General features: G+C 33.9%; 4 protein-coding genes across 13 annotated transcripts; 2 read left to right on the top strand and 2 right to left on the bottom strand.

Moving 5' to 3' along the window:
• Positions 1–847: 847 nt before the first annotated feature.
• Positions 848–4636, top strand: LOC142555611 (cell division cycle 20.2, cofactor of APC complex-like). Its single transcript, XM_075666573.1, has 5 exons — positions 848–1130; positions 1803–2072; positions 2179–2448; positions 2736–3317; positions 3549–4636. The coding sequence occupies exons 1-5, from the start codon at positions 1023–1025 to the stop codon at positions 3687–3689; spliced, it is 1371 nt and encodes a 456-aa protein (XP_075522688.1). The 5' UTR covers positions 848–1022; the 3' UTR covers positions 3690–4636.
• Positions 4332–8226, bottom strand: LOC142555612 (MOB kinase activator-like 1A). Of its 2 annotated transcripts, XM_075666574.1 has the most exons (7): positions 8067–8226; positions 7270–7318; positions 6476–6584; positions 5821–5914; positions 5263–5396; positions 4761–4924; positions 4332–4684 (listed from the first exon to the last, which is right to left on the bottom strand). In XM_075666574.1, the coding sequence occupies exons 1-7, from the start codon at positions 8210–8212 to the stop codon at positions 4613–4615; spliced, it is 768 nt and encodes a 255-aa protein (XP_075522689.1). In that variant the 5' UTR covers positions 8213–8226; the 3' UTR covers positions 4332–4612. The 2 variants fall into 2 exon arrangements, with proteins under 2 accessions (XP_075522689.1, XP_075522690.1); XM_075666575.1 differs by lacking the exon at positions 7270–7318 and having other exon boundaries at positions 8067–8213.
• Positions 8227–11021: 2795 nt separating this feature from the next.
• On the top strand, positions 11022–14553 carry LOC142555609 (growth-regulating factor 4-like). 9 transcript variants are annotated; one of them, XM_075666571.1, is made up of 6 exons: positions 11022–11187; positions 11279–11352; positions 11740–12053; positions 12735–13089; positions 13894–14363; positions 14477–14553. In XM_075666571.1, exons 3-6 carry the CDS (start codon positions 11825–11827, stop codon positions 14482–14484), a joined length of 1062 nt encoding a protein of 353 aa, XP_075522686.1. In that variant the 5' UTR covers positions 11022–11187; positions 11279–11352; positions 11740–11824; the 3' UTR covers positions 14485–14553. The 9 variants fall into 9 exon arrangements, with proteins under 9 accessions (XP_075522686.1, XP_075522680.1, XP_075522681.1 ...); XM_075666565.1 differs by having other exon boundaries at positions 11472–12053; XM_075666566.1 differs by having other exon boundaries at positions 11458–12053.
• Positions 14554–15310: 757 nt separating this feature from the next.
• LOC142555608 (pyruvate kinase, cytosolic isozyme-like) lies at positions 15311–18900 on the bottom strand. The gene is made up of 3 exons (XM_075666562.1): positions 18456–18900; positions 16678–17139; positions 15311–16351 (listed from the first exon to the last, which is right to left on the bottom strand). Exons 1-3 carry the CDS (start codon positions 18726–18728, stop codon positions 15539–15541), a joined length of 1548 nt encoding a protein of 515 aa, XP_075522677.1. The 5' UTR covers positions 18729–18900; the 3' UTR covers positions 15311–15538.
• Positions 18901–27289: the final 8389 nt, after the last annotated feature.

Raw genomic sequence — 27289 nt, 5'->3', positions numbered from 1 at the left:
CTGAGATTGAGAAGCGAGCGGAGGAGTGTATTGAGATGATAATGTAGATACTTGTTACCTCTCATTGTGCTAGCTCTGTGTGGTTATGATTGGCTACATTACAGTTTTTGAGAAATGTACTATTGTGGTGGCAGACGACTGAAGCTGGATTAAGAGCCCATGGTCGTATTGTCGATTGTGATGTTTTTCATCTCGTTTCTTTTATAAGTATTTTTCTATAGCAGTCGGATAAAAGAAACAAAGAATTTTAGAAGTTGAGACGATGTAGTATATTTGTTGCTGAGTATGAGTCTCAGTATTCTGCTTTGTTGAAATAGGGGTCACATGTTGCTATGAATGATCATGCTAAGATGAGACATTTCTTGAGATTGTTAAAGTTAGAGTTGTTTGATCGTGTACAATCAATAATCTAGTATCATTTGAAGATGCATTAACGAGTGTTGAGATGATTGAGTTATTGATGTATGAGATTCAAGGACGATTATCAGAGTCAACTAAGGAGTCCTTGTGATCACATGGACAATCATTTAAATTTCATTTTTTCATCCTCATCTGAGAAGCGTCGATTTGATTCACGACATCTTAAAAGTGGTGGGGTAATTATCATAAATAAAAATTAATTATTTTAATATATAATAAACGGACGTATATTTTACAAAAATTGGATTTGTAGTATTTTTTTTTTTAAAAAAAAATATCAAATTGGAATAGCACAAAAAAGATACAAAGTTGTGGGTTTGGGCTCTGAAGCGGGTAATGAGATATTCTCAAACCCGGATCCGAAATAACCCGAACAATAAATAGATAGCCGTTACAATTGCTTGCCAGACTATTTTCCCAACAACTTCTTGATCATCCACAAAGGCCTTCTCAATCTCTTCTTCTCTATTTTTTCCTCGCAGAAAACCCAAAATCCCTCTTTTTCGCCTGTTCTTTGTTGTTTTAGGGCTGTAACATAATTTCTTATGTGATTTAATTATTTCTTTGGAGAAACGTTGTTACTAGCCTTTGTGTTTGAGGTTATGTGGGCTGTTTCTGAATCTTGTTTTATGGATGGAGGAAGAAGAATTAAGGGATCAAGAATCCCTCTCTCAGATCAAATGCTTCAAAAGTTAAATTCCCGCGAAAATGTCGGGCCATGTCTTTTCTTATTTTTTACGTGTTTGAATTGTGTTTCTTTTCATAGATTTGGTTTCTTGACTTTGTTTAAGTCTATTGCTGTGCTGGGTTTCCTGAATTTGGGTGTGCATTTGATCTTTTATTTTCTGTCTTGAAATTTTATCGATTTTCTATGGTAATGGTCTATTATAGTGTTCTTTATCCTTGAGTTTATTTCTCAAAATTTCGTAAATTACTAAATTAGAGTATTTACCTTTATTCCTAATTCATATATCTGCTTTGAAATGTACAGAAAAATACATTTTACTTGCCATTTTGGTTAAGTTGTTTTATGACTTTTAAATGCTTCAACAGCTTTGCTAATCTTGGCTTGTTATAGAATTTTGCTTTATGTTTACCTTTCTTTTCAAAGGAGAGTTTCACGGTTATAAGATGCTCTTGATATGGGGTGAAGGTAAAATAAAAAATATATTAGCAGAAATGATATATATGCATTTGCTTAAAGTTTACTTGTAACAGAACAAGAAAATTTTACCTCTATTTTCTGGATTTTATAATGTATTATTAGTTGGCTATAATCTGCATAGGATTGAATAATAAACCGATATTTCAATGTATAAACTGGCAGCAATAATAATAATGCTGTGAGAACTCAAACTGAATTCCCTTTTCTGAAATGGCAGTTGGATAGATTCATCCCAAATAGATCAGCTATCGATTTTGATTTTGCTCGTTGCATGCTCACCAGTAAAAAAATTGAAAAGGAAAACACCGATCCGTGTTCACCATCCAAAGAAGTTTACAGGAAGCATCTTGCAGAGATTTTGAATGTGAATAGAACAAGAATCCTTGCTTACAGGAATAAGGCACCGCCATTTTCAAAGAATATTCACAGGTCATCCTCACCTATCCAAGAAAAAAAATTAGTTAAGCGAAAAAGACATATTTCTCAGGTGAAAAATTCCCCGTTTAAGTTTCGCTTTTATGCTTTCGTGGTCTGTTTTATTTGTTATTTTCCAGTGTTGCTGAATTTTTTAGTCCATTTTGTTTGATTATTAGTCCCCGGAAAGGATTTTGGATGCTCCTGGTATCATAGATGACTTCTATATGAACTTTCTAGATTGGAGTTGCAGCAATCTTGTTGCCATTGCCTTAGGAAATACAGTATATTTATGGGATCCAACGAATGGCTCTACTTCTGAACTTCTATCTATTGATGATGATATTGGGCCGGTAACGAGTGTTAGATGGGCACCAGATGGGAGACACATTGCTGTTGGCTTCAATAATTCCCATGTCCAGCTGTGGGACTCGTTGGCTACTCGGCTAGTATGCTCTCTTCTTTATATTTTGCATTGTATTAATAATTTGTGTTCCGTTAAACTTAAATGTTTCGCATCTTCCTGTCAAACTTAGTGCTCTTAGGTTTTTTAGTTGTTTCGATGCAAACTGATGTCAACTACTCGCTTCTTTTTTGTCTTTTCAAGTGATATTTATGGTAAACTATAAGCAGTAAGCTAAACGAGTTTGTCTTTTGCTCCTTGCTGACTTGTCATTTTAGTTGTTTACTTTTTTCAAACTCATTCTTCTGTCATTTTCTTTCCATTTAAATACAGTTGAGAACCCTTCAAGGAGGACACCGGTTAAGGGTAGGTTCACTTGATTGGAACAATCACATCTTAACATCAGGAGGATTGGACTGTATGATAATCAACAACGATGTACGAATACGATCTCACAATATTGGAACTTATATGGGACACAACCGAGAGATTTGCGGTTTGAAATGGTGTTCCTCAGGCCTGCAATTAGCAAGTGGGGGGAATGACAATTTAGTATACATATGGAGCATTTCAATGGCCAACTCAAACTCTTCGAATCAATGGCTTCATTGCCTCGAGGACCACTCTTCTGCAGTCAAAGCTCTTTCTTGGTGCCCTTTTCAAAGCAACCTTCTTGCCTCAGGCGGGGGTGTAGGAGATCAGTGCATAAAGTTTTGGAACACAAATACTGGGATGTGCTTGAACTCGGTTAATGCAGGCTCACAGGTTTGTTCTTTGTTGTGGAACTCAAATGAACGCGAACTTTTGAGTGCTCATGGCTTTAGTGAACATCAGCTTACACTTTGGAAGTATTCCTCTATGGTTAAGATTGCAGAGCTTTATGGTCACACATCAAGAGTGCTAAGTATGGATCAGGTACGAGTGGATCTTATACAAAATCTTTGTTGTATAGGCTAATCTAGCACGGGTTCTATTGCCCCTTGAATTAAAATATGAATTTTTATCCCGTCTTATTGGTCATAGATCCTGCAATATTCCTGGATCCCTTCCTGTCTTTATCCTGCAATATTCCTGGATCCCAGTCTTATTGGTCATAGATTGCTGACTTTTTTTCTCTTTGCCGTTTGTTGTCATTGTTTTTTACAGAGCCCGGATGGCTCAACCGTCGTGTCTGCTGCCGGTGATGAGACATTAAGACTCTGGAATGTTTTCGGGACACCACTGTCAAATAAGCCTAGAAATGCGAGTAAACCAGAGCCTTTTTCTAACGTACCCCGCATCAGATGAAAAAAATGGCATTTTGATGCGTGCAAAAATTTGCTTCAATTGAATTTATGGTGAGAATAATAAAGTATACATTTTTCCGGAGGAACATTTTAGTTTTTTAGCGTAAAAAATTCGACTAGGGACGAATACATGGAGTTAAGCACCTAAATTTAATTCACATGAATGGAATGATGTAAAGTATATGTGTGAAGTTGTACAAATCTGAAGAAGAATGTCGATTCCTTTTCCTGATTTCATTTCTGCCCTGAAAAGCCGTGCGAATATGTCTAACTCTGTCAATATATGTATATAAATGAACATGGTCTCTTGTCAATATGAAATTTTAAAAATCGTCTTTATCTAGACTCGGGATCTTACGAGGACGACCTGTATCAATAATAAAAGATATGAGATGAGGAAATACACAAAAACTCATAATAACTGGAAAACAAAAACAAAACAAGCAAAAAACAAAGATTCAAGTCTCTCACAAAAGAAATGTTAATTCAATACCTTTGTAATCGAAGACTGAGCGTCAGATTGAGGAGATTTTTTATTCTGGTTAAGCCACAATGTTCTATTCTCGAAACATTATCCGACCATGAAAAATAGATCTGTTGGGTTTAGAATACTATATGCATGAGCTGACATGAAAGAGTGATGTTGATACAAGCCACACAATGATTTTAGTCTCTAATACAGAGTTCATGGGTACATGAGAAAACAAGCAGCAAAATTCTCACATTTAGATGATACAATAGCTGCAAAAAATCCAACACGACTACGGGTTTTTTTCAACATTCCCACACAAGTGTAACTCAAATCCATCATCATATCTAGGAAGCCGTAGGTACTAAGGTTGTTATGAGGTATGTAACAGTCAGCAAACACATATTTTCTCTCTATACATAAAGGTAAGTTCAAATAACAAGCACAAAACGTGTTCAATATGGAATAATGGATTCTATAAGTTCTTGAAGCGGGGCAAGTTCCTTTTTGTCAATCAGCACAAATTCCTGCATAACAAAAGTAAACTCAAGAACCAAGGAAAAGATTTCGATAAACAAGGTTTCACGAACTTGGAGAACTTACACATGTGAAGAGTATAAAATGTTTGAAACAGGTATTTAGATGGGCCTCCTCCTTGAGACTAACAATCTTTTGGAAATGAGAGTGAAATATATGTGCATAGACACGGAATACGCGTTTGAATATGGTCTTCACGACATCCCTAAAATTTGAAGGAAATGGAGTCCCTGCAGTAATTTCTTATAGTCAGATTCAGCGCTGATAAAAACAAGAAGTGTTGATAAAAACAAGAAAAGCATAGAGAGAGATGGAATGAAATATGACAATCATCCATGAAGAATATGCAAACCAGCGTGGAAAAAAAATCATTTGATGATATGTTAAAATGGAGAGATAAACGTGACTTTTTATCAATAAGAAAAGAAGAAAAAACCATTTTACTAGAGGGGTACATATCACCAGCACGTGAAAGGTAGGTTTAATGTTGGTTCTTTTTAGAGGATTGAAGGTCCAACTCATATTTGAGTAATAACTGTGGTAAGATATACTGAAACATCATTAGTACCGAGCTTTTGAGGAAATATAGACTCATCATCTAATTGGGTTTCAATCCAGTCCATCAAATATTCGACATATTTAGGAGCAGAAACTTCAATAGGTTTCTTGATTTGCACGCCATCTGCCCATCTGTACTCATACCTGCATAAATATAACGAGCAGGTAAGTATTGTTCCCCTTTCATATAATTGATCATATGAAATATAGAACTAAACTCAAAAAAGTTGGAGTTGAAACTAGGTGTATGCTTGTTTTCATTTTCTTACCATTCCTGCTCCATTTTTTAAAATAAAACCAAACATTATGCTCTCATAAGCACTTACTTCTGCTCCCAAATATAATTATTTTTCTACTAGATTTTAAACCAAATATACTATTTTTAAAATTATAAGATATTTTGCATTAAAAAATCAAACATATTCTCAAATGGTGAGATATTTCTAACCAAAAAAAATTCCTACAGACTGGTTTCTCCAAAAAGGAAAAGATCAGCAGTAATATTGATATGGCTGATGATGAAAAGGCTAGTGCTTAGCAATGAGTAACCAAAATAATCAAGACATACTTGGGACCGGCAGACATTGTAGGACATTTCTCTGGAGTACAGAACTCTGTGAGGGTGCCGTAAAGCAAATTCACCTGGTTGAAGAAATCTACGGCTGAAATTGAATATAAAGAATAATCAATCTTTTCATATTCAATCCTTAGACTGATGCTTTGGATGGGAAAATAAAAATGCCATCTTGTTAAGCAATGTGTCAGTTATGCATTTCAGCATGCCCTTATAAACACAAACCAAGAAATATTCGACGAGAAACTAATAATGGCAAAGAACAACTTAAAACTGATAAACAAATAGTCTTCTTAATTAAGTAAGAGATGAATTAGGCCCAGATTAAGACCTGCTCATGACAATATCGAATATCGAGCATTGTCTCACATATTAAGCTAAAGTTTTGATCTTAGTTGACTAACCTGTGCACCGATTTTCTTCCCAAAATTCACAAAATCAATACTTCTATCCAATCAATATTTTCATGCGCATTTGCCATATGTTGAAACCAAACTAGGAAGAATGTAAATTTGAATGATGAACCCTTTAATCAACACACATATGAGACTAAATGCGCATGCACACACACATGCGCATTTATATATATATGTATATAATATATATATACGTACACACACACACACAGAGAGAGAGAGAGAGAGGGTACTGTTGACGGCAAGCCATTCATTCATGTCCTCCCCAGGAGGTAACCTCACAGCTTCTCTTAAGTTTCCACTGCCTAATGTGGCATCAATATGCTTTTTCAGCTGTGCACCCTGAATCATAAATATTATGATTTGATGATGCACTAGTATAATGCAACGGATAGAGAATATGGAGATAAAGACATCGGATGGCTAAAGTAACAGGAAAAGCTATGAAGCATATCGCCGATGCAAATCTCAACAGAAACAAGTTGTGGCAATAAAATATCACAGGCAAACTAAATAACGGCGGTGATAAATTAAACAGGTAAGATCAATAAAAATATGAAGGCAAAAGACGTGGAAAATGGAAAGAAAAAATAAAAGAATGTTTCCTATTTCCCACATGTACTTCCACAAAAAAATAAACAAGGAATAAATCAAGTTTCCTTCGAGCTAAAAAATAACAAGGAATATAACAAGAAAATAAAAAAGGAATATATCAGGTTTCTTAGGATAAAAATTCCTAAGACGTGACTGAGTCACAAAACATAATCCGTTTAAAGATGTATGGAATTTTACAAGTTTAGGAAATCGAAATTCAAAGTTCTGAATTTCAGAAAGGTGTCGAATGTTGCTATTTATGCCAAGGAAAAAGCAGAAGCTGCTGAGAGGTAAAGGGTATCGGAGAACTCATCCAGCTAGTTTCACAACAGTAAAGAATTGAGATACAGAAAAGGCAGATGAAAAACACTGTTAGGGGTGGGAGGACCACGTAAGTAAAGTTTAAACAGCAAAGAAAGTAAGCGACCCACACCTTACTCCCCGATGGAGTGCTTTTTTTAGGGCGGAATGTCCGTTGATTCCTGTCCGAAAATACCAAGCCAACCCTCGTAAATAAATTGACCACAATGGAGGGTAACAGTTAAATCGGAAAGAAAACATTTGCACAAACTCCACAATAGGATTTGAGCTGGAGATCACAGAAACTACATCTACAGAAATAATGGTTCCTTTATATTCAAACACAATTCAATTGCCACAGATGGAGTAACATTGTCAATGAACACCTTGCCAGTAAAAATAATCACCGTGATTTGAATATATAACAGAAGTTTAATTGGACTCAGAGGCATAGGTTCCTGGATCCTACCACTTAAGCTTGAAAACAACCCATGCTACAGTCAAATCATTTCCTTCACGATCTAGTATTTTGTGCCATGATACAAATTATTCTCAGGACAACAAAAACCCAAGGCAAAGCTATGGTGAATCAAATATACTACCAAGTAAACCCCTTTATCCTTTTACACGAGATCAGTCTTCATTAGTCATTACGCTCCTTACTTTCTATAAAAAGATTATTCTTTGAAGCTGAAAAATCATCTAACCATCTATTAAAACAGCGGAAAACACGCACTACACAATAAAAACCCGGATGTCAAGCATCGAGAAAATCAAAACACGACAGAGTTAACAACATCATCAACAACAAAATGAATTCCAGCAAATAAAGGGCGGATCTGACACAAATAAAGCAATCATAGAACAATACAAACAATACCCAAATGCAACTCAAAAAAATACCCAGATGAAAAATATTCAGCAAATTACCGGCCAAGGCCAAAGAGACTCATGGCTCCGGACACAGAGAGAAAAAGGAGAGTTAAATTGTTTACAGAGCGGAATATTTGCTTGTGTGTGTGTGTGTGTATATTAGTGGAAGTGTCGGAAAAAGCTGTCGAGCACTGACTTGGCATCCAATAATAAACAAACCATCGCCAGGTTGGGAGTAATAATAATCAATTAATAATAATTACAGGCTACAACTAATATCTATTTTAAGTTTTTTTTAAAAAAAAAAAATCAACCAGCATCATTTATCCCATCAATTAATAATAATTACAGGCTACAACTAATATCTATTTTAAGTTTTTTTTTTTAAAAAAAAAAATCAACCACTATCGTTTATCCCACTTCAACTTGATAATTATATTCATTCATAATGATAGTGCAAATAGAGATTGACAATACAACATAAATACCAAAACAAGTTTGTTGGAGAGCTGTTTTAACCAATGTATGAGCGACTCTATTTGCTTGTCTCCTAACGTGTTCAACTTTAAACGAACTCTGATTCCTAGTGATAACACGTCAGGATGTTATAGTGAGGTCAAATTCAGTGAGATCTGATGTGTCTGAGTGGATTGCATCTGCTGATATCTTTGAGTCTGTTTCCACTACTGTCTTGTCATAGCCCATGTCTTTTATCCAGCTTAAAACTTCATGGATTGCGATTGCTTCTGTTTCCTTTACCAGAGCTGTTCCATGGCAGAGGCTGGTTCTGCAAATTATGAAGGATTCATTTGAGTGCCTTGTTACCATGCCAACTGCAAATGATTTTTCGTCGGTATCAAAACCCGCATCCACGTTACACTTGAAGAAATCTTCCATGTGTTTCCTCCATACCACATCTGTGCTAATGTTCGGCTGTTGGTTTGGCAGTTTTTCTACCATTCTTACAGTTACAGCAAGCCATTCATTAAGTGTGTCAATGACGTATGTAATAATCCGATTTACGTATGGTGAATTGTTGTTCCAGACTCTTTCATTACGTAAGTGTCAGATACCCCAAAGAATCATTACAAAAATCCGCCTCCTCTCCACATCCAACCTTTCCAGGATGTTAAAGAACCATTCATCAAACTTCTCGATCTCGTGGGGAGATGAATTGACTTCCGGAGGATATCTCCCAGCAAGCTTGTGCAAATTGACATGTATAGAATAGATGCCAAGGTTGTTCTAGCATGGAGTTACAGTTTACGCAGGTAGACGGGACCAAGAGACGCTTGTTCTGACGTTTATTCTTGTACTCAACTAATAATAAAATGTGAAGAACAACTAGAAGTTGGAGATTCAATACAAATGAAAATCAAAGTTATCACATATAATGTTATCCGTTAGCTTCTTTTAAAGTATTTACGATTAGATTTAATTTATTACCTTATCTATCTTTAGTTTTTTTTTTTGTTTTTTTTTTTGAGATTATTATTTATCTTTTATTTTCAAAAGAAATAAATATTAAAATAGAAATAAATCTCATGTACTTTTTAGGTCGTTCGTTGCTAAGTGGTTAAATCCAATAAAATTTCCCATTATTTTGGCAATTTGAGATTTAACTATCAAAATCACATTGTAAATAATTTATAAAATATATATCTTTGACACAAAGTTTTCGTAAGTACATCTGTGTGAAGTGTCTAAATGACAACGTTTGTTTCGTCTCTCTGACTTCTACTTGAAACGACAGAATCTATGATAAGGTCATTGGTTCTAACCTCATCAGATTTATACACTGAAGAAATGAAAGTGTCACAAAAAGAAACAACAGCAGATCGATTAACAAATAACATTAAACTTTTATACAAACTGGAATCGAACGAAACACTGATGGGTTGCATCCCAACAACGGCCCAATTGGGATGACAGCTAAAAATATGATGCCTCAACGTGGCTCATGGTTATGTGTAACCTTTACAAAAGTACAATTTAGATTGCCTTTCACGCAATTGTGGAGCTTGTGAGTGTCTGAGAGATGCGTCTTTAATCAATATTTTAATCTATTCAGCTAAAAGGGAACCAAAATGTCATTTAAAAATAAAACATTGAACCTTTTTGTTTACATCGGTAATCATCATCAAAAACCACAAAAATAATAACAAGAATTACCCACAACTCAAGCATATTTACTTGATTTGTACACTGTCTTAATCTTTCTCTTGCAGTTAAATACTCTGCATTTTTAAATTAAAAACAATATATAATCTTCGTTCGAACAAAAAGATTGATGTAAAAGTTTTATAAATTCATGGAAATGATGAATTCCACGTTTAGATGAATATTTTAAGTTCAGAAATTCAAAGTAGATTCAAATCTCAACAGATAATTAGTTCATTAAAAGAGATAATTTATTTGATTTTCATATAACCGGTTGAGAAATGGATGTCTGAAAATAACATAACAAAACAAACCTCCAAGAAGACAACTAATTTAGATGTGTTTTACTCAACTATCTCTATTTGGGGTTACTTCTCAATATGATTATCTTTTTTTTTTTTAATGAAATTGATTTCATTAAAATGGGTAAAAAGTTAATATTACAAATACACTGGGTATCCCCAGAGAATCAAAAACCAAGAAACATCATATTACGAAAATACAAATCAAATGCCACAATAATCACGCGTACTAGCTTGCTACTTCAATTGCTTCAGGAATGGACGGATACGTGTGAATCTTAATCTTCATCACGATATCTTGACCGCAAAATTTTTCGTGGTCAAACATTTTTCTTGGTCAAAAGATTATTATATTAATATTAAATTTAAAAAATGTCAAAATTTTATAATCATTTATAAAACATAATCTTTGTTTTTTCTAAAAAAATTTATAATTAAATATCGAGAACCCGAATACGAAAATAATATTTGTATTTTCTCCTCAAAGAGTGTGTGATCATCACACAAAATCACATGATGAGCAAACGTCATTGGACCATAGCACTGCCCCAACCCGACCCAATCCCACGTTGCCTCCCACCACCACTCCATGCCGCCTTCAACATCGACACCACAAATATCCCCCACCTTCTTCATCATTATCACCGAAAACCCCCCATTTTCCATTATTTGCTTCACCAAGAAAATGTTCCTATAATTATACTGTGAACTTTGAGGTGACCAACACTCTCTCATATTTAAGTCTCACATTTTTGTAGTGTCTCTCTCTACTCAAAGATTCCATCTTTTTTTGTCTTCCTTCACCAGCTGCCCCCTCTCCTTTCTGATTCTGAGGTTCTCCTCCCATGTTTGACCAAACCCTAGATCCGTCTCTGCTCTAGGTGAATACCCACACTGTCTATCTCCTGCACAGACACTGCAAATGGTGTCTATTTGTTTGTGTTTTTATAGTGTTGTTCATGTTTTCTTGATATTTCTGACTGCAGCTTTTTTTCACTAGAGCTTGCTACAGTACATATGTACGTGTTTTTTGTGTCCGAGTCCAAACACAAAGTTGTTTCTTTTTCCCTTGTCCATTTTGTGGAAGCAGCTTTATGGGAAGTAAGAAATTTCTCATATTGAACCCACCCCTTTTCTCCTATCCCACAAGAAAAAAAAAAGAAATAGCCAAAGCAATGGGTGCACAAAAGTAGCTACCGTGCACTTCTGCGCATGTTTTTTTAGCTTATTTTGTTAACTGACTGTAATTTTGTCAATTCTTGATACAGGTTAGGCGAGAAAATTAGAGGAGGATTATTTATTACTGAATTTACAAGTATCAATTTTAAAGGAGGGTCGAGCTGAAAGAAAAAAATGAGTGGCACAGCTTCTGGATCCGTGGTGGTGGGGGGAGGGGTAGGGGAGGTGGGTTACGGGGGCTATAATAAGCCACCATTCACAGCAGTGCAGTGGCAGGAGCTGGAACACCAAGCCATGATATACAAGTACCTGGTGGCTGGACTTCCAGTCCCACCGGACCTCGTTATGCCCATTCGCCGCAGCTTTGATGCCCTTGCCTCCCGTCTCTTCCACTATCCTTCATGTAATCATCACCCTGTTTTAATCGATTTCATTCAACATTTGATTCAAAGAGACATTTTGACTTGATATTGACAGTTGTTCTGACTTAGACATAAATGGAAGTTCAATGCTCTGTATGTGTGTGTGTGTGTGTGAAATACATTGAACAATGGATTTGATTATGGTGGGTAATTTTAGTATCAGCATGAATGTGACTTTTCACTCATGTTGACTTTTTTCATATTTGATCGAAAACCTCAAGGTTGACCTGCTTGAAATACCTGTTTATAGGTGGATATATATAAGATTGACCAAGCCATTGGTTTATTTGCCAACTGTAGGTTGTAACTTGTAAATGATGATGTAATTTTCTTGATGATACTTTATCTGTTATAGAAGCTGTTGCCTTGTGTTTAATATTGGAGAAGTAGCCATTTTTTAGGGTAATATCTTTTTAATTTCTTACTTTAATAACAGCTTGTTTGTTAAAACATTGATGCTATGGCATGTCTGCATGCTGTCGGTTGAACTAATGCTACATTGGGTGAAACTGTACCCAACTAACGTAGGTCACTGATGCATAAAAAAATAGTATGAGATCAGAATATAGCATGACACATTGGGAATATTTCTTTTGGGACAACAAATAACAGACTGATACCGTCTTATTTTGTGAACTTAAATTTGGGTATTTATTTCGCAGTGGGCTATTGTTCCTACTATGGAAAAAAATTTGATCCTGAGCCTGGAAGATGCCGAAGGACAGATGGGAAGAAGTGGAGATGCTCCAAAGATGCACATCCAGACTCCAAATATTGCGAGCGGCACATGCACCGAGGTCGCAACCGTTCAAGAAAGCATGTGGAATCTCAATCTACCTCGCAATCTTTGTCAACTGCGATATCTCACATCTCTACTGGGAGCAATAGTAGCAGTGGAAGCTTTCCAAATATGTCATTATATTCTGTTGGTAATTCTGAAGGATCGGCTCTAGGAAGAAATGTGACGAAGCTGCAGATGGAGCCTCTCCCCTATGGAATCCATAACAAGGATTCGAGGTACTTTTGTTAAGCCTAGTCATTTAGTTATATCAAACTAATGTTGTGGCTTATAGCTTGTTGCTGAGCCAAAAGTTTTGCTCAAGTTTTGAAACTAAAATGGTTCAGTGGTGGAGCCATTGGTTTGTTTGAACATAGGTCTTATGTTTGATTCCTAGCCTGTAGGTGGACGTGAATATTTTTTGAATAAAAATTAATGTCATTTTCCGTCTACTGTTTACCATCTTCTAAACAGAAGTTAGCCTCGGACCATTTTCTCTGCTCGTATATTACTTAACCAAGACTTGCAAACCGTATTTCTATTCCAGTGGACTTTCTTATTCTTTATAATATCAAACCTGGGGTGTTGGGGGAAATTCAACTCTTATACCCACCCTCACTTTTGAAAATTAAACTAAAGAAATTTTTGTTTATGGTTGTGCTGGTAGGCAATAGTTAGTCAAGAAAGTTAAGAATCATGATCTAGCATTCATAACTCTAGTAGTGACTTCCAAAACAACTGTCTTTCTCTTGAGGTTTGTTTCACAGTGAGATATATAGTATAAATATTTCTTCCCATGGCTAGAAGCTTTGGTTTGTTTTTTGGTGTCTATCTGGAGCGATTAACCTTTTTAATGCATATTCAGCTGTACCAGCATGGCCCCACTGATTTACTTTTGATGAGATCATCAAGCAGTGCATTCTTTTTTTTTTATAGGAAGCAGTGCATTCTGGTTCTATTTGACCAAGATTGTGCTCCTTCAAGGAGAAAGTTTGCTCAGCCCTACTGATACCCTTTTTGATAACAAGATTTTTTATGTACAGGTACTACCTCCATGGATCAACTTCTCATTCTGATGACCATAATTTCTCCCCGGAAGCTTCTCTGGGTTTAGGCTCTAGTGCAGGCAGCGGAACATGGTGTTACTTACCTTCCCAAGTTTGTTCAAGCTCTTCGTTGAGGCAAAATTCTGATTCCCAGTTTCTGGGCCATTCCTCTTCTCAACAAAACATGTCACGTGCTTTTGAAACCGTTACTAATGATACCATGGCAAAACAGCGGGAGCAGCACCGTGTTTTTGGGAACGAGCTTTGTTCACTGGGACCAAATAAGCAGGAGCATCAAAATCTAGTGCACCCTTTCTTCAGTGAGTGGCCCACGACTAAAGAGTCTTGGTCCAATCTTAATGATGAAGATGGGTCTGAGAAGAACGTCTTCTCTTCTACCCAGCTATCCATCTCTATTTCAAGGGCGAATTCTGAGTTTTCACCAAGGAGCTCTTACTCCCCAAATGGTAAATATTTCTAGTAGATCAAGATTTGATATTCTTGCAACATATATAGATAAAACGATCATAGAGCTGAACGACTAAATCTACGCTGAATTGATTCTCTCGTTAACATGCAGATGCTTGAAGGGAAGGAGACGATTCAATCAAATGCAGCTTAAATGCCCTCGTTGCTCACTGAATCATTGTGTACTTCCAGAATTGCTTGTATGAGATATGAGATTTATGTAACCGTAATTGTTGTTTAAGTTGCTTAGTTCTTAGTCTTGAATAAATGTTTTCTGAGTCTGGCCCTAGAGAAACCTCCTCTGATTTGGTTTTATGCTTTGTGGGATCAGCTGCGAAGCGTTTGGAAGAGTGTAATAAATCTTTATTAATCACAAGCTTTTTAGATATTTTACCGACTTGATTTGATATGTTCCTATTGTTTCATGCGCTGAAACTGTTTGTTATCAATTTGATATAGATTTGCATGAAACACGCATACTTCGAAGTATATATATTTTCCCTGAAAACTTGGTTTAAAATAAATATACCATTGATTCTAAAAACAGATCAAGTATCTATATAAAAATAATAGTGAGGATGCCACACGTTGATTTTGAAATAAATTTTGAATGATAAACCTTTCACAGCATACAGTACAACTTTTGTTTTGGTCGGATGGATTTATTGCCGATGATACAATTTTGAGTTTCTATTTGTCCCACGTCCTGTTTCTCCATTGTCGATCGATATATGACCGTTTAATCTAGCAAGGAAATTAAAGACTATTTCAAACAACTAATGAGATTAACTGTTTAAATGACAATTTTGTCACTCTTCTGAGGTTTGCTTTACAATAAAGACATTCACTAGTTTATGCATCACCACCATATGCATATAGCAACCAAGCAAACAAAAGGTGGGAAAAGTAGCGTTCCATCTCTCATGCCTAGTGTAAATTCCACATATATTTCAAGATTCACTCGATAATTATTGCAAAATTACATCAAAAGTTCAGCCCAGTAGGCTTGATGAATATGGTGGACAACGCATCAATCCATATTGTCCTAAAGCAGAAGTAAAGACTTAAATATAAAGTTCGTGTTATTACTCCTTCAGAGTGTAAATATCATAAGCAAGAATCAACGGCTAGATGCTCATCAAAATTTAAAACTCACTATCATTGTCACCCATCATCACTTGACGGTGACAATCTTAATGATAGACGAGGTCCCAATACGGTGAAGGGCCACGACAGCGTCTCCCACCTTGCAGAGTCCTTTTGTTTTAGCGTGCTGAAGAGCAAACTCCAGGGCTTCCTCAGTTGACTCCTCGTGAGAAGCCCTTGCAGATCCTGCACAAAGAACAGGAACCAGTCCTCTGAATATAAGACTGTGCCTTGCCGGAGATTCGTCACTGCATGACCAATCAAATGAATCAGTTTTTATTTCAGGAACCACCACAGACAAAATTGGCATGCCTGGCCTGTATTTAGCCACCAGCTTTGCCGTACTGCCTCCTCTAGTCAGGACCAAAATAAGAGCTGCTTTAGCTGAATTAGCTGTTCGAACTGCTGATGATGCAAGGCTCTCCAATGGGCTCATGGGAACTGGAGCATTTGCCATGATTCGTTTAATAGCATCACTGTAGTCAATTGTGCTTTCAGCTTCTATGCAAATCTTGGACATTGTACGGACCGCAAGATCTGGATAAGCTCCTGCAGCAGTTTCACCACTGAGCATTACACAGTCTGTTCCATCAAGAACAGCATTGGCAACATCTGTGGCTTCTGCTCGAGTGGGCCTTGGAGACTTGATCATTGACTCCAACATCTGTGTTGCAGTGACAACAGGCTTTCCTTGGATATTACACTTGTATATCATCACCTTTTGAGCCAAAAATATCTTCTCTATTGGAATTTCCATTCCCAGATCACCACGAGCCACCATGAAGGCATCTGAATTGGTTAAGATTTCATCAAAATTCGCCACCCCTTCTTGATTTTCAACCTATAGAAAGACACCCAATATGAAAATAAGAGCACACGTTAGTTGCCTCTCTAGGCAAAGCCCGGCCAGAAACATCATCAATTTAACATGCATGCTTCAAACAAAACAAAAAATGTAAATTTCTAATGCAATTCAAAAATTATATTTGTAGATAACACTCTGGAAACATAAGAAATAAAACCAAGCATTAACATAGTTATAATCGCATCATCTTCCAGAGTCCAAATCAGTAAGCTAGTAAAACTCAAACAAATTATGTGTTGCTTGCATAACAAATAATTTTCCAAGATTCATACATTACAGCACCGAAGAAAACAAGATCATACCTTAGACATGAGAAGGATGCTTTTGGCATGCTCACCCAGCAACTTTCTGACCTCCACCAAGTCAGAACCTTTTCTAACAAACGAAAGAGCAATCATATCAATTTGATTTGGAACTCCCCATTTCAAGATATCTTCCTTGTCTTTCTCCGTCAAAGTTGGGAGATCCACGATAACACCAGGAAGGTTGACATTTTTCCTTTCACCTAGAACCGCAGTGTTCTCACAGCGGCAATGTACTAAACCTTTTTCTTTGTCACAAGCCAAAACAGCGAAGGTGATAGTGCCATCAGCACACAGTATAACACTTCCAGGCTTTACATCCTCGGCCAATTTTTTGTAGCTCATGCAGATCATTTTCTCATCACCTTTGATGTCGTAGTCTGTGGTTATTGTGATCTCTTGTCCCTGCTTTAGTTGGACAGGCTTGGCATCTTTTAAGAATCCCGTTCGAATTTCTGGACCCTGCATTAAAATAAACATTACTTAAACCTGACAAATATGAGCAGTGATGATATATAACGGGATGGTTTGAAAATAACCTTGCCAAACTTTTTTTGGAAAACCAACCCTCTCAAGTGTATAATTCAAATACACTTGGGAGAGTTACTTTTCAAAAAATTTAGTTCGACCGAGGTTATTTTTCAAAAACTTAATTTGACCACACAATTTTCCCAATATATAACCAGGGTTATATGCTGGAATCCCTATGGCTCCAGTAGAATAGTCTTGAGTTACACACACACACATTTAAAAAATACTAACGCAAAACCTATTTTTTCTTTTCGAATTTCTTTGTTATGCAAGAATCTGAATGGTCGTCAAAGTCACGTATTCATATTCTCAACATTCACTACTGCTGTTTCAGCTAACTTTTAAATACTTAACCGAAATCAATGTTGTAAATGGCGGGAGGCGGTAACGATGATTTTATATATGATCATGCAATGTAATTACAAATAATCATAATTTTTTATGTAATATATATAATTAAATAATGTTCACGCATAAAAAAAATTTATACAATATAATACAATCTAGGCAAAGTGCAAATAAATATATAAATACAAACTAACAAGATAATTAAGGTGGTTGCTGATGGCGACAGCGACCGGAGGCAGGTGGTGGATGACAATTGAAACTAAAAGTAAATAAGAAAGAGGGTGATAGATGTTTTTATTATATCTATGAGTTTTAAAATTGATTGACTTTGACTGATGGTTAAAATAATTTGACTTTGATAGTTGATTATGATTTTAAAACCATTCATCATCTCGGCTGCCTCCGCCGCCTGATCGCTTGCCTCACCCGCTGGATAGTCTCGGACCGCTGTCAAGACTGCCTCAGACAAAGACAGGGAGGTCGAAGGCCACCTACAGCCTAGATGATGCATAGGCGCCGCCTCGATCACCATTTAGAATACGACCGAAATATAGAGATAACTTCAGATTGATATAATCATTTGTTCAACAAGGAAAAAAATTAGACTACCACTATCTTAACCCTTCAGCTTAAAACCCAACAGAACACAAAGCAAAGACAACAAAAATCAAAGCTAAAAAGTCTAATACAAGACCAAAGGGAAGGAATCTTTTGAAAAAATAAATCGAATACTGGTAAGAAACCTCAACGCACACAAGCATAAATTGTAACGGAAATAAGCTAAGTTTAAATTTCGAGCGAGGAACAGTAAAGAGCGAAACATATAAAACAAACAAACAGATAATCAAACAAAAAGGACTAAAAAAATATGGAAGAATCTAACAAATAACCGTCACAACCTTCGTGTCGAGCATGACGGCGCAGAGTATGCCTGTGTTGTCCATAGCCTGGCGGAGGTTATTGAGCGTCTCCTGATGATATTCGTGAGATCCATGCGAGAAATTGAATCGAGCAACGTTCATCCCCGCGCGAAGAAGCTTCTCCGCCATGGGAACAGAACGAGACGCCGGTCCCAGCGTGCACACGATCTTCGTCTTCGGCCTGGGCACAATAGCATCGCCTCCTTTGATTTCTACACCGTCGTAGTAATCGCTGTTCGTTTCCATCCTCATCTCGATCGATTGAAAACCTCAGATCGAATGTTTAAGCAGATTTTGTCAATAAATAGACGTGATTTCGGGGGGGACACGGCGGCGAGTAAAAGATTTGTTGTATTGGTGTACGTCAAAAAAGCAAAGCACGTTGATTGGCAGCAACAAACCGATTCCAAAGTCTTTGTTCGGATTGTTGGTGACTGCACGTGACTTTTCTTTAACAATATATAAATGCCATAGGGTTTTTTAATGAAAATTCTAAAAGCTTCTATTTATTTTTCACATAAGGGAATAAATTCAGACAAATCGGTTCTCTCGGTCCAAACTTCTTCTAGTCAAGTTTAATAACATAAGTATATATTTACATAAATTAAGACTATAAGTAAAATACAGATTCAATCGAAATAATAGACTGAATCGAGTTAGTTCAAAAAATCGATTTGGTTAGTTCGGACTTTCAGTTTTAAATTTAAAATATCAGTTAATTGGTTGGGTTTCGGTTTTAGTATAAAAATCAGGTTAGACGGTAAAAACTGAACTTTATATTTCTTTAAGGACATAAAGTTTATTAAAACTTAATTTTTTATATTAATTTTTAATCAAAACTTGATTTCGAAAAAAAAAACTAAAAGTTCGGTTTTTAGTAATAAAGTTCGATCGATTCGGTTTGTTAGACAAAAAAAGTCCTGTTTGGTTTTTCCCAAATGCTCATAAATATATATTATCATTTTGTCCGTGACTTGTAATAAATTTGTATTTGTAAAAAATTTTGTATTCATCAAAATTCAAAACTAATGCATAATTGGCTGAGATGGATGGATGTATGATAACCTAGGAAAATATTTGATACGATTTTAGATTGTTATTTTTCTAAAAAAAAAATAAATAAATAAATAGATTGCCATGCTATTATGGTAATTGGGACGGATTGCTGAAGCCCATTGGATTTAGGCCCATGTTTATTGGCTGGATCTGGTCACTCCCTAATTATATCATACCGGGCCTGAGGTTTGCTAAATACCACAGCTTAAATTTTGAGTTCTAAGGCACATAAACTAAAGGGTATTATGAAACATAGATGGTGTGCAGTCGTTCATCGTTTGATGTGAAAGGAGAGATATCACTCGAAATTTTTAACAATTGGAGTTAAAAAAATAGTTTTGTTATCCTTATCATTCAATTTATCGTTTCATTTTTCATCGTCTTATCTCTCGAGTCAAGCGATTTTTATTTAATCCATGATTTTATATCCATTTAATTGTTCGAATGAATTTATATTTAATGTATTTAAAATCTACTTCTTTTATTGATTTATCGATATTAATTAATTGAGTAGATCTCTTGTGAAACGGTCTCACGAATCTTTATATGTGAGACGAGTCAATCCTACCGATATTCAAAATAAAAAGTAATACTCTTAATATAAAAAATAATAATTTTTAATTGATGACTCAAATAAGATATTCGTCTCACAAAATACGACTCGTGATACCGTCTCACACAAGTTCTTGGCTAATTAATATTGGGTGTATTTTAAAATGTTGATGTATTTTAGTGTACCAAATTTTTCCTCCACGATTATGCAAACGTAGTAAAACTATGTATCCAAAAGTTAAATCACAAGTCCCTCTCCTCCGTTACCCGTCTCTTCTTTTAACATAACAATTCTTAGTAGCACCAATTTTGAAGTTACCGCAGAAAGGGAAAGCATATGTAATATTAAAAGCTATAAAACCAACTTAGGGAATAGGGAAAGAATTGTAATTAACTGCGATTTAGAGATCAAGATTCATTAATTTAAATCAGTGTAAAATTATACATTTTCATTAAAACTAGTGATCGACTATAATCATAAGGCTGCGCTTGGATTAATGAATTTGATTTGGAGAGATGAATTTGATCGGGGATAAGATTCGAGTGATGAATTTCAAATAACACTCATCTCATGAATATTTGAAATCTACAATAAATATTGAAATTGTAAAACTTGATATGAAGTAGATTTGAAATTCACTGCGAATTTGTAAATACAATCATGTCAAAGAATTTGAAATCGATGAATTTAAAATCCGTAATCTCAAATCTATCTATCCAAACACGAAAATAGATTTCTGATCAGAATTCATCGTGTATTACAAAATCTAATAATCTAATTATATTTTTTTCATTTAATATAGATTATAAAAACTCGCATTATTAAGTATCATACTTTACAACAATATTGGTGATAGACAAATCACTTTTAAAATTCAATAATCACTTTTAATCCCATCTCCTTTCCTACATATAATATATGTGATTTCAGCCACCAACATTCCGAAGGCTAAATTAAAGTTAAATCTTGGCACTTTGCTTTTTCATGGTTTCCTAACTTTTATGCCTTAATTCAACTTTAGATTTTGTGGGTCTTTGTTTAGTTGAGTACTTCAGAATAAGGGATGGTGTGATCTTCAAAATTGCTCTTCATCGGACAAACCAAACGAAGTTTATGACTTGTTTGGTTTCCTAATTCATTTTGATCATATCAAAAGTTTTTCGATTATATTTTAAAAAAATTGTGGACCATAACCTAAAAATGAACATTTAGACAATATACAGACGTTATTACAATGCTAGAACCATAAAAATATTCCTCGGACCACTTTAATGTTCTTTCGAAAATCCATATAATCCGAAAAATACCAAGCCAACGCACTGTCGTCATCGATACACATTATTGAAGAAAAACTACTGATAAGAACTATGTGTTATATATATTGATTCGATATCCACTGCATAAGAAGCTAAACGTCTCGAAGGTTAAGTATCACGTCGTCCCGAGAGACGAAGCCTTCGGTTTGCGCCCGTTTTATTTTTAGCTTATTACCATCTTCGTGTTGGTTTGAGTTTGTACGTAGCATTGCCCAAAACTTGGGTTTGTATCAAATTTATCAATGAGGAAATGATATTTGGTGAGAAGAAACAAAAATGTTCCATCAGATGTCATGCATAAATTTCCAAAATGTGAATGGGATGATGCAAAATAATCTAACATTCAATTTTGAATTAAAGGCAGCTGCCTCTAGTCAACACAACACCACGGACCCATACGCACTTGCCTAATGGGAAAACTTGTACCAAGATAATAGTGCCGTTTAGCTGCAGAAGTTAATTTTTTCAAAAATAAAAATAAAACACATGTAATTTTTAAATATGATACACGACTATTCTTTAAATAATATATCAGCCACCGATGTTTTGGGTTGATTTTTTGTACCCATCGTGGCTGATGGATGTAGCTTCTTTGGATTTATCTATTGATTAAGTTTTTTTCTCCTAAAAAAACAATATATCAGTCACCCGATGGCGTGTATATATATATATATATATATATATATATATATATATATATATATATATATAAGGATTTCTAAATCGCCCACCACAAATATATATATATATATATATAAAAGGATTTCTAAATCGCCCACCACAAAACTTTTCATGGGACCAATCGCATTTGAATTATAGCCACAGTTTTTATTTTCATTTTCATTTTATTCAAATGTAAAGGATTAAATGTACTTATTTAGTAAGTGCCAAAATACAATCTGCTCAACTTTCACACCACCGGTCACGTACGCCCGTTTGGCGAATGGGAGTAAGAAAAAAAATAAAGAAAAAGAAGATCACTCGAGAATAATAAGAAAGTTGCTTCGTAGACTGTTTGATTTGAAATTGGCAACCAAACAGGGCCGAACATATTAGATTGGAAAGATGCGAAGAAAGCTTGGAGCGAGCGAATGGAGGGATGGCTACTGGCTTTTTTGGATCTTGACTATGCTTTTCTTGATTACTATTGAGATCTCTCAAGTCACTCACTTTTTAAAGGTTTATTTTAGGTGTACACACCATTTATATATATATTGGTGACATCCAGGAAGAGCTCGGGTCATGGTAAGGAGAGTGCTCGGGACGTCATTTATCCGGGCAACCAGAGGCCCGAGTTCTTGGGCGTATTCCCGTGTGATGACTCTCTATCCGGGATGTCTCGATAATAGTATCGCACTGAACAAGTGATATCTTATCTCGATAAGCGTGTCTGACAGAATCCTAATGGTTGGACATAATGGCAAAGTCAAGAGAGCGTGACATGAACTTTATGTAGGTGGCTATAAGTGGTAAGTAGATACTGAAAACAAGAAAAAATCATCATCTTCATTCCTATAATTAGCATCTTTGCTATGTGAAGGGAAATATTATTTCCGAATTTAATTGATATATTTCTTGACTTAAATTATTTCCTTAACAATATATTTTCCTTGTTGCTTTGACTAAGTAAATATCTAATATGATTTTGCCTTTCTTAAATAATGAGATAATCATTCAAATATATTTAAAAATATGTTATTTATTGATGAGATATGATATTGGTGTTTAAAAAGAATTTATTGCTAATAAAACTCTTACTTCCCTTGTGCTATAGGTTTCCTTATGGAGATAAAAATACTCATCAATAAATAAGAGGTCAAGGACATTGGTAAGCTGCGGCTTTTATATCGATCATACATACATACACAAAGTGAAGATTTTCAGGGAAAAATAATTCTCGAAGCCGTTGCTGTTGAAGAGTGCTGATTGTGTGTTGCCTTGAATGTTGAGAACAACTACAGACAACATCCGCAAATAAGTTGACTGAAGATCGTTTTCGAGGATTCCCTTTTGGCATCACACTTTTGCTTTCTTGTTAACATTTTATTCTGGTTATTTTTTTTAGAAAGTTATTTATTTTCTCAACTTGTTGAGGAAATTGATTTTTGCTATAATCACTAGTGATAGGTTTTTGAAAACAATTTGATTTTCTAGTGATTTATTTTTGCCATAAGGCAATACTTGTACAAATTTAATCCCGTCAATTTATATATTTAAAGTCAATTTGTGTTTTAAAATACAATATTCCGCTGCATGTTGTCTAAAATGTTGTAACATCTGGCACAACACCTAATTCTGAATAAACACAAATTTACTATTTTACATCATATTCTGATATTTTTATTATTTGTGGTATCTATCGAACAATACAACTCTTTCACTATGCATTTAATTAATTCACATATATTGACATATATTCACACATATACACACCAGTGACATTTTATTTCTCTGTAAAAGCCATACTGGTTTTCTTCATTTTTCACCTGCTAATTTAAGCATCGGAATGACCGCGTGGGACACTCCTCCGACGCCCATTCATGTGTTTGTTTTCCTGTGTTCAGGACACCATTAGAGCTCATTTCTCATCATCAACTTCATATCAAGATTCGGTGGATTGTCCGACACAGCTCATCCTATTCACCCTAATCTCATCATATACACACACACACACACATATATATATATACTAGAAAAATGCACGTACGTTGTACGTGAGAACATAAACTGCTGAAGATATATACGAAATTTTGATCATATTTAAATGAGTTAAAACATGGCTAATAGCATTTATCAATTGAAACAAATCAAGCAACAAAAAATAAAAAATCATGACCATAGACGTTATATGAATTGGAGAAATTATCTTATCCACTTGACACACTTTTCAATATGCTTCTTGGTTTATTTTGACAACTCAACAACTCTTTGTCGTAGTTTGTTATAATATGCATATAACCATTTTGGTATACTCAACAAGTATCTGATCGTTTTTAACATCTATTATGTTATTTACAATCATCATCTGAGATTTGACATCCTCGTAGCTTGCTTCCTTATCACGGTATTTTTTCGGTTTTCTACATTGTTTTTATCTGATAATCTTATTTTTTCGACTATTTGTTTTGTTGTTAAATGATTTTTCAGTTTTTGACAATCATCAACTATAACTCTTAAGAAAACATGATTTTAGTCGTGATAGATTTTCACTTGTGACTAAAAGTATGCATAACATATATATTCTTCAACAACATATTCAATGAATAGTGTTGCACCTTCTTCAAACATTGTGATATTTGTGATATCATTTTTATATATTTAGTATCAATATTGTCAACATATAGCTATAAGGTTAATAAATTTTTAACAACTATTTCAGTATTTCTCAATCACTGTGATAAAAAATACTTGAAAATCTCTTCAAATGACTATATCTTAGAATTGTGTCCTTGTTAATTTGACGCAATTCAGGAAAGTCTTCTCGTTCGTCATTCTTTTGAAAGCTTTAGAACAATGATTGCGTGCATCATGTCATGAGGATGATATAGTTTCAATCTAATTTGTTGTGTCTAGAACATAATATTATATTATTCATTGAAATAAAACAAATTTTCTTCTATTGTGTTTAAATTTTGTTTTATAATATTTTATATCTTATGAAACGACATACAAAACTAATAACTGTATTTTAAAAACCTTGAGAAAAGACACGAATAACGTAATTAAGATATGCGTATGAGATATCATTCAAATAAATGTCAAAGTATTTGTCTTATTCAATATCTCATCTAATAATACAACTGTTTATATTTCATAAGCATTTTATGATAGTCAAAATTAATTTTATGAAATATTGTAGAATTCTATTTGAATTTCAATATTTGGCTAAGTGAATTTATTTGGCGAGGAGTTTTCTATGCTAGCATCGTATATCTTATGAATTAATTGGTTAGACACTTGGACTAAAAAAAGAGACAAAAACAACCTTTTAGCCACTTCGAAATATATCGAGATAATATTGGAGGAAATAAAGTGAAATGACTCAATGTCTCAATAAAATGCACAAAATTGATTTATTGTGTCCACAACACTTTAGAATTATTCTCATACCATTATAAATAAAATGAGAATTATGCACATTTTGTTTTTCTGTATTTTTTTTTCTGAATGAAGAATTTTTTTCTTTTTGAAAAACTATTTTTTTTAGAAATATTGACATTTTATATGACATCCATATGTCGCAAACCATGAAGTAGAATCATAATCACTATATCAAATTCAAATACTTTCTATCAATCTAAATACAAAAATTTTAAATAGAGAATACAATAATGTCGTAAAAAATTTTAAATATTGATTTATACATAGGATTCTGGAAAAAAAACATTTGCCTCAATAAATAAAAAATATTATCTCTTGATATTCTGATACATAGGGTAAAAACAAAAAAATATTTCGGTATTTTTAATATTTTCTAAGTCACTTCAAACTAAGTAATCTAAACAAATAGAAAACATGCATTATGTGTTTAAAAATTAACAAAATATCTCAACAATAAAAAATTGAAAAATAACCATTTTCATGGGATACGCGGTTTTGTTTTCTGTTTTCTTTAGGCAAACAAACAAATTACAAAAACAATCCAAACACAACATGATCAATACAAATGACATATAACAATAAAACATTTTAACGCTAAGATAAAAAACGCCTTTCATTGCAAGAACACAAAATGATCAAATGGATCATATTATTGAATAATATTTATTTAGCAGAATTTATAAAAAAAATTGACTAAATAGCTTAAAAGCAGTTTTTGAAATCACTTACATTAAATAATTTCTCTCAATCACGTATCTCTATTCACATAAAGAGTCTGAAAATATATGTATTCTAAATGGGAGAAAGAAGTTTTATATGACCTTAATATTTATTAATAATTTATTTTTATTCAATCCGACTCACATTCCTTCGTCTTCCCATTATTATCAATCATTAATATGTAGAGATTTTCCATGAATTTGACAGCAATGTATAAATTTAAGTAACTAAAATTAAATTTAAAAGTAAATTAAAATAATAATTAGTTTGATTGAGTTACGTACAATATTAATGATCATATTAAACTAACATAAAAAAATATTTAAATAACATCATTAACATGACAAATTGTAAAACAAAAAATGGTAAAATAGTAAGCTCACAAAAGTAATTCATATATTTAATAGATTAATAGATAATATATTATTTCGTAATATTTATTTAGCATCATATATCGAAAATTGACTAAATAGCTTAAATGTTAACATTTAAATAACTTACATACAAACATTTTCTCTCAATCACGTATCTCTTTTGATACATAAGTAGTCTAAAAATATCTATATTCTAAATGAGAAAAAATGTTTTATATGACCTTAATATTTATTAATAATTTAATTTTATTCAATCACACTCATCTCCATTCGTCTTTTCATTATTACCTTAATGTTCGTAATATTAAAAATTTATTTAATTTATAACATTATGATAGTGATTTTTTATGAATTTAATGTCAATGTAAAATATATTGAAGTAATTAATTTTAAATTTAAAAGTAAAATTACAATAATAAATAGCTTGATTGAGTTAAACATTCTATTAATAATCATATTAAACTAACATATAAATAATTTAAAAAACCTCATGAACATGGAAAATTATAGACAAACAAAATGATAAAATAGTAAGTTAAAAATAAAAGTCATATATTTATAATATTTATTTATTATTTATTATTTATAATAGTAATATATGTTAGTAATTTTAGCAATTTTTTTAAATGTATAACATTATGATAAGGATTTTCCATGAGTTTGACGAAAATGTATAAAATTAATTAAATTAAA

The sequence above is a fragment of the Primulina tabacum genome, chromosome 9 (assembly GCF_025594145.1).
Source record: "Primulina tabacum isolate GXHZ01 chromosome 9, ASM2559414v2, whole genome shotgun sequence".
Lineage (NCBI taxonomy): Eukaryota > Viridiplantae > Streptophyta > Magnoliopsida > Lamiales > Gesneriaceae > Primulina > Primulina tabacum.
Note: the sequence above shows the minus strand (reverse complement) of the source record. Positions and strands in the feature narration are given on the sequence as shown.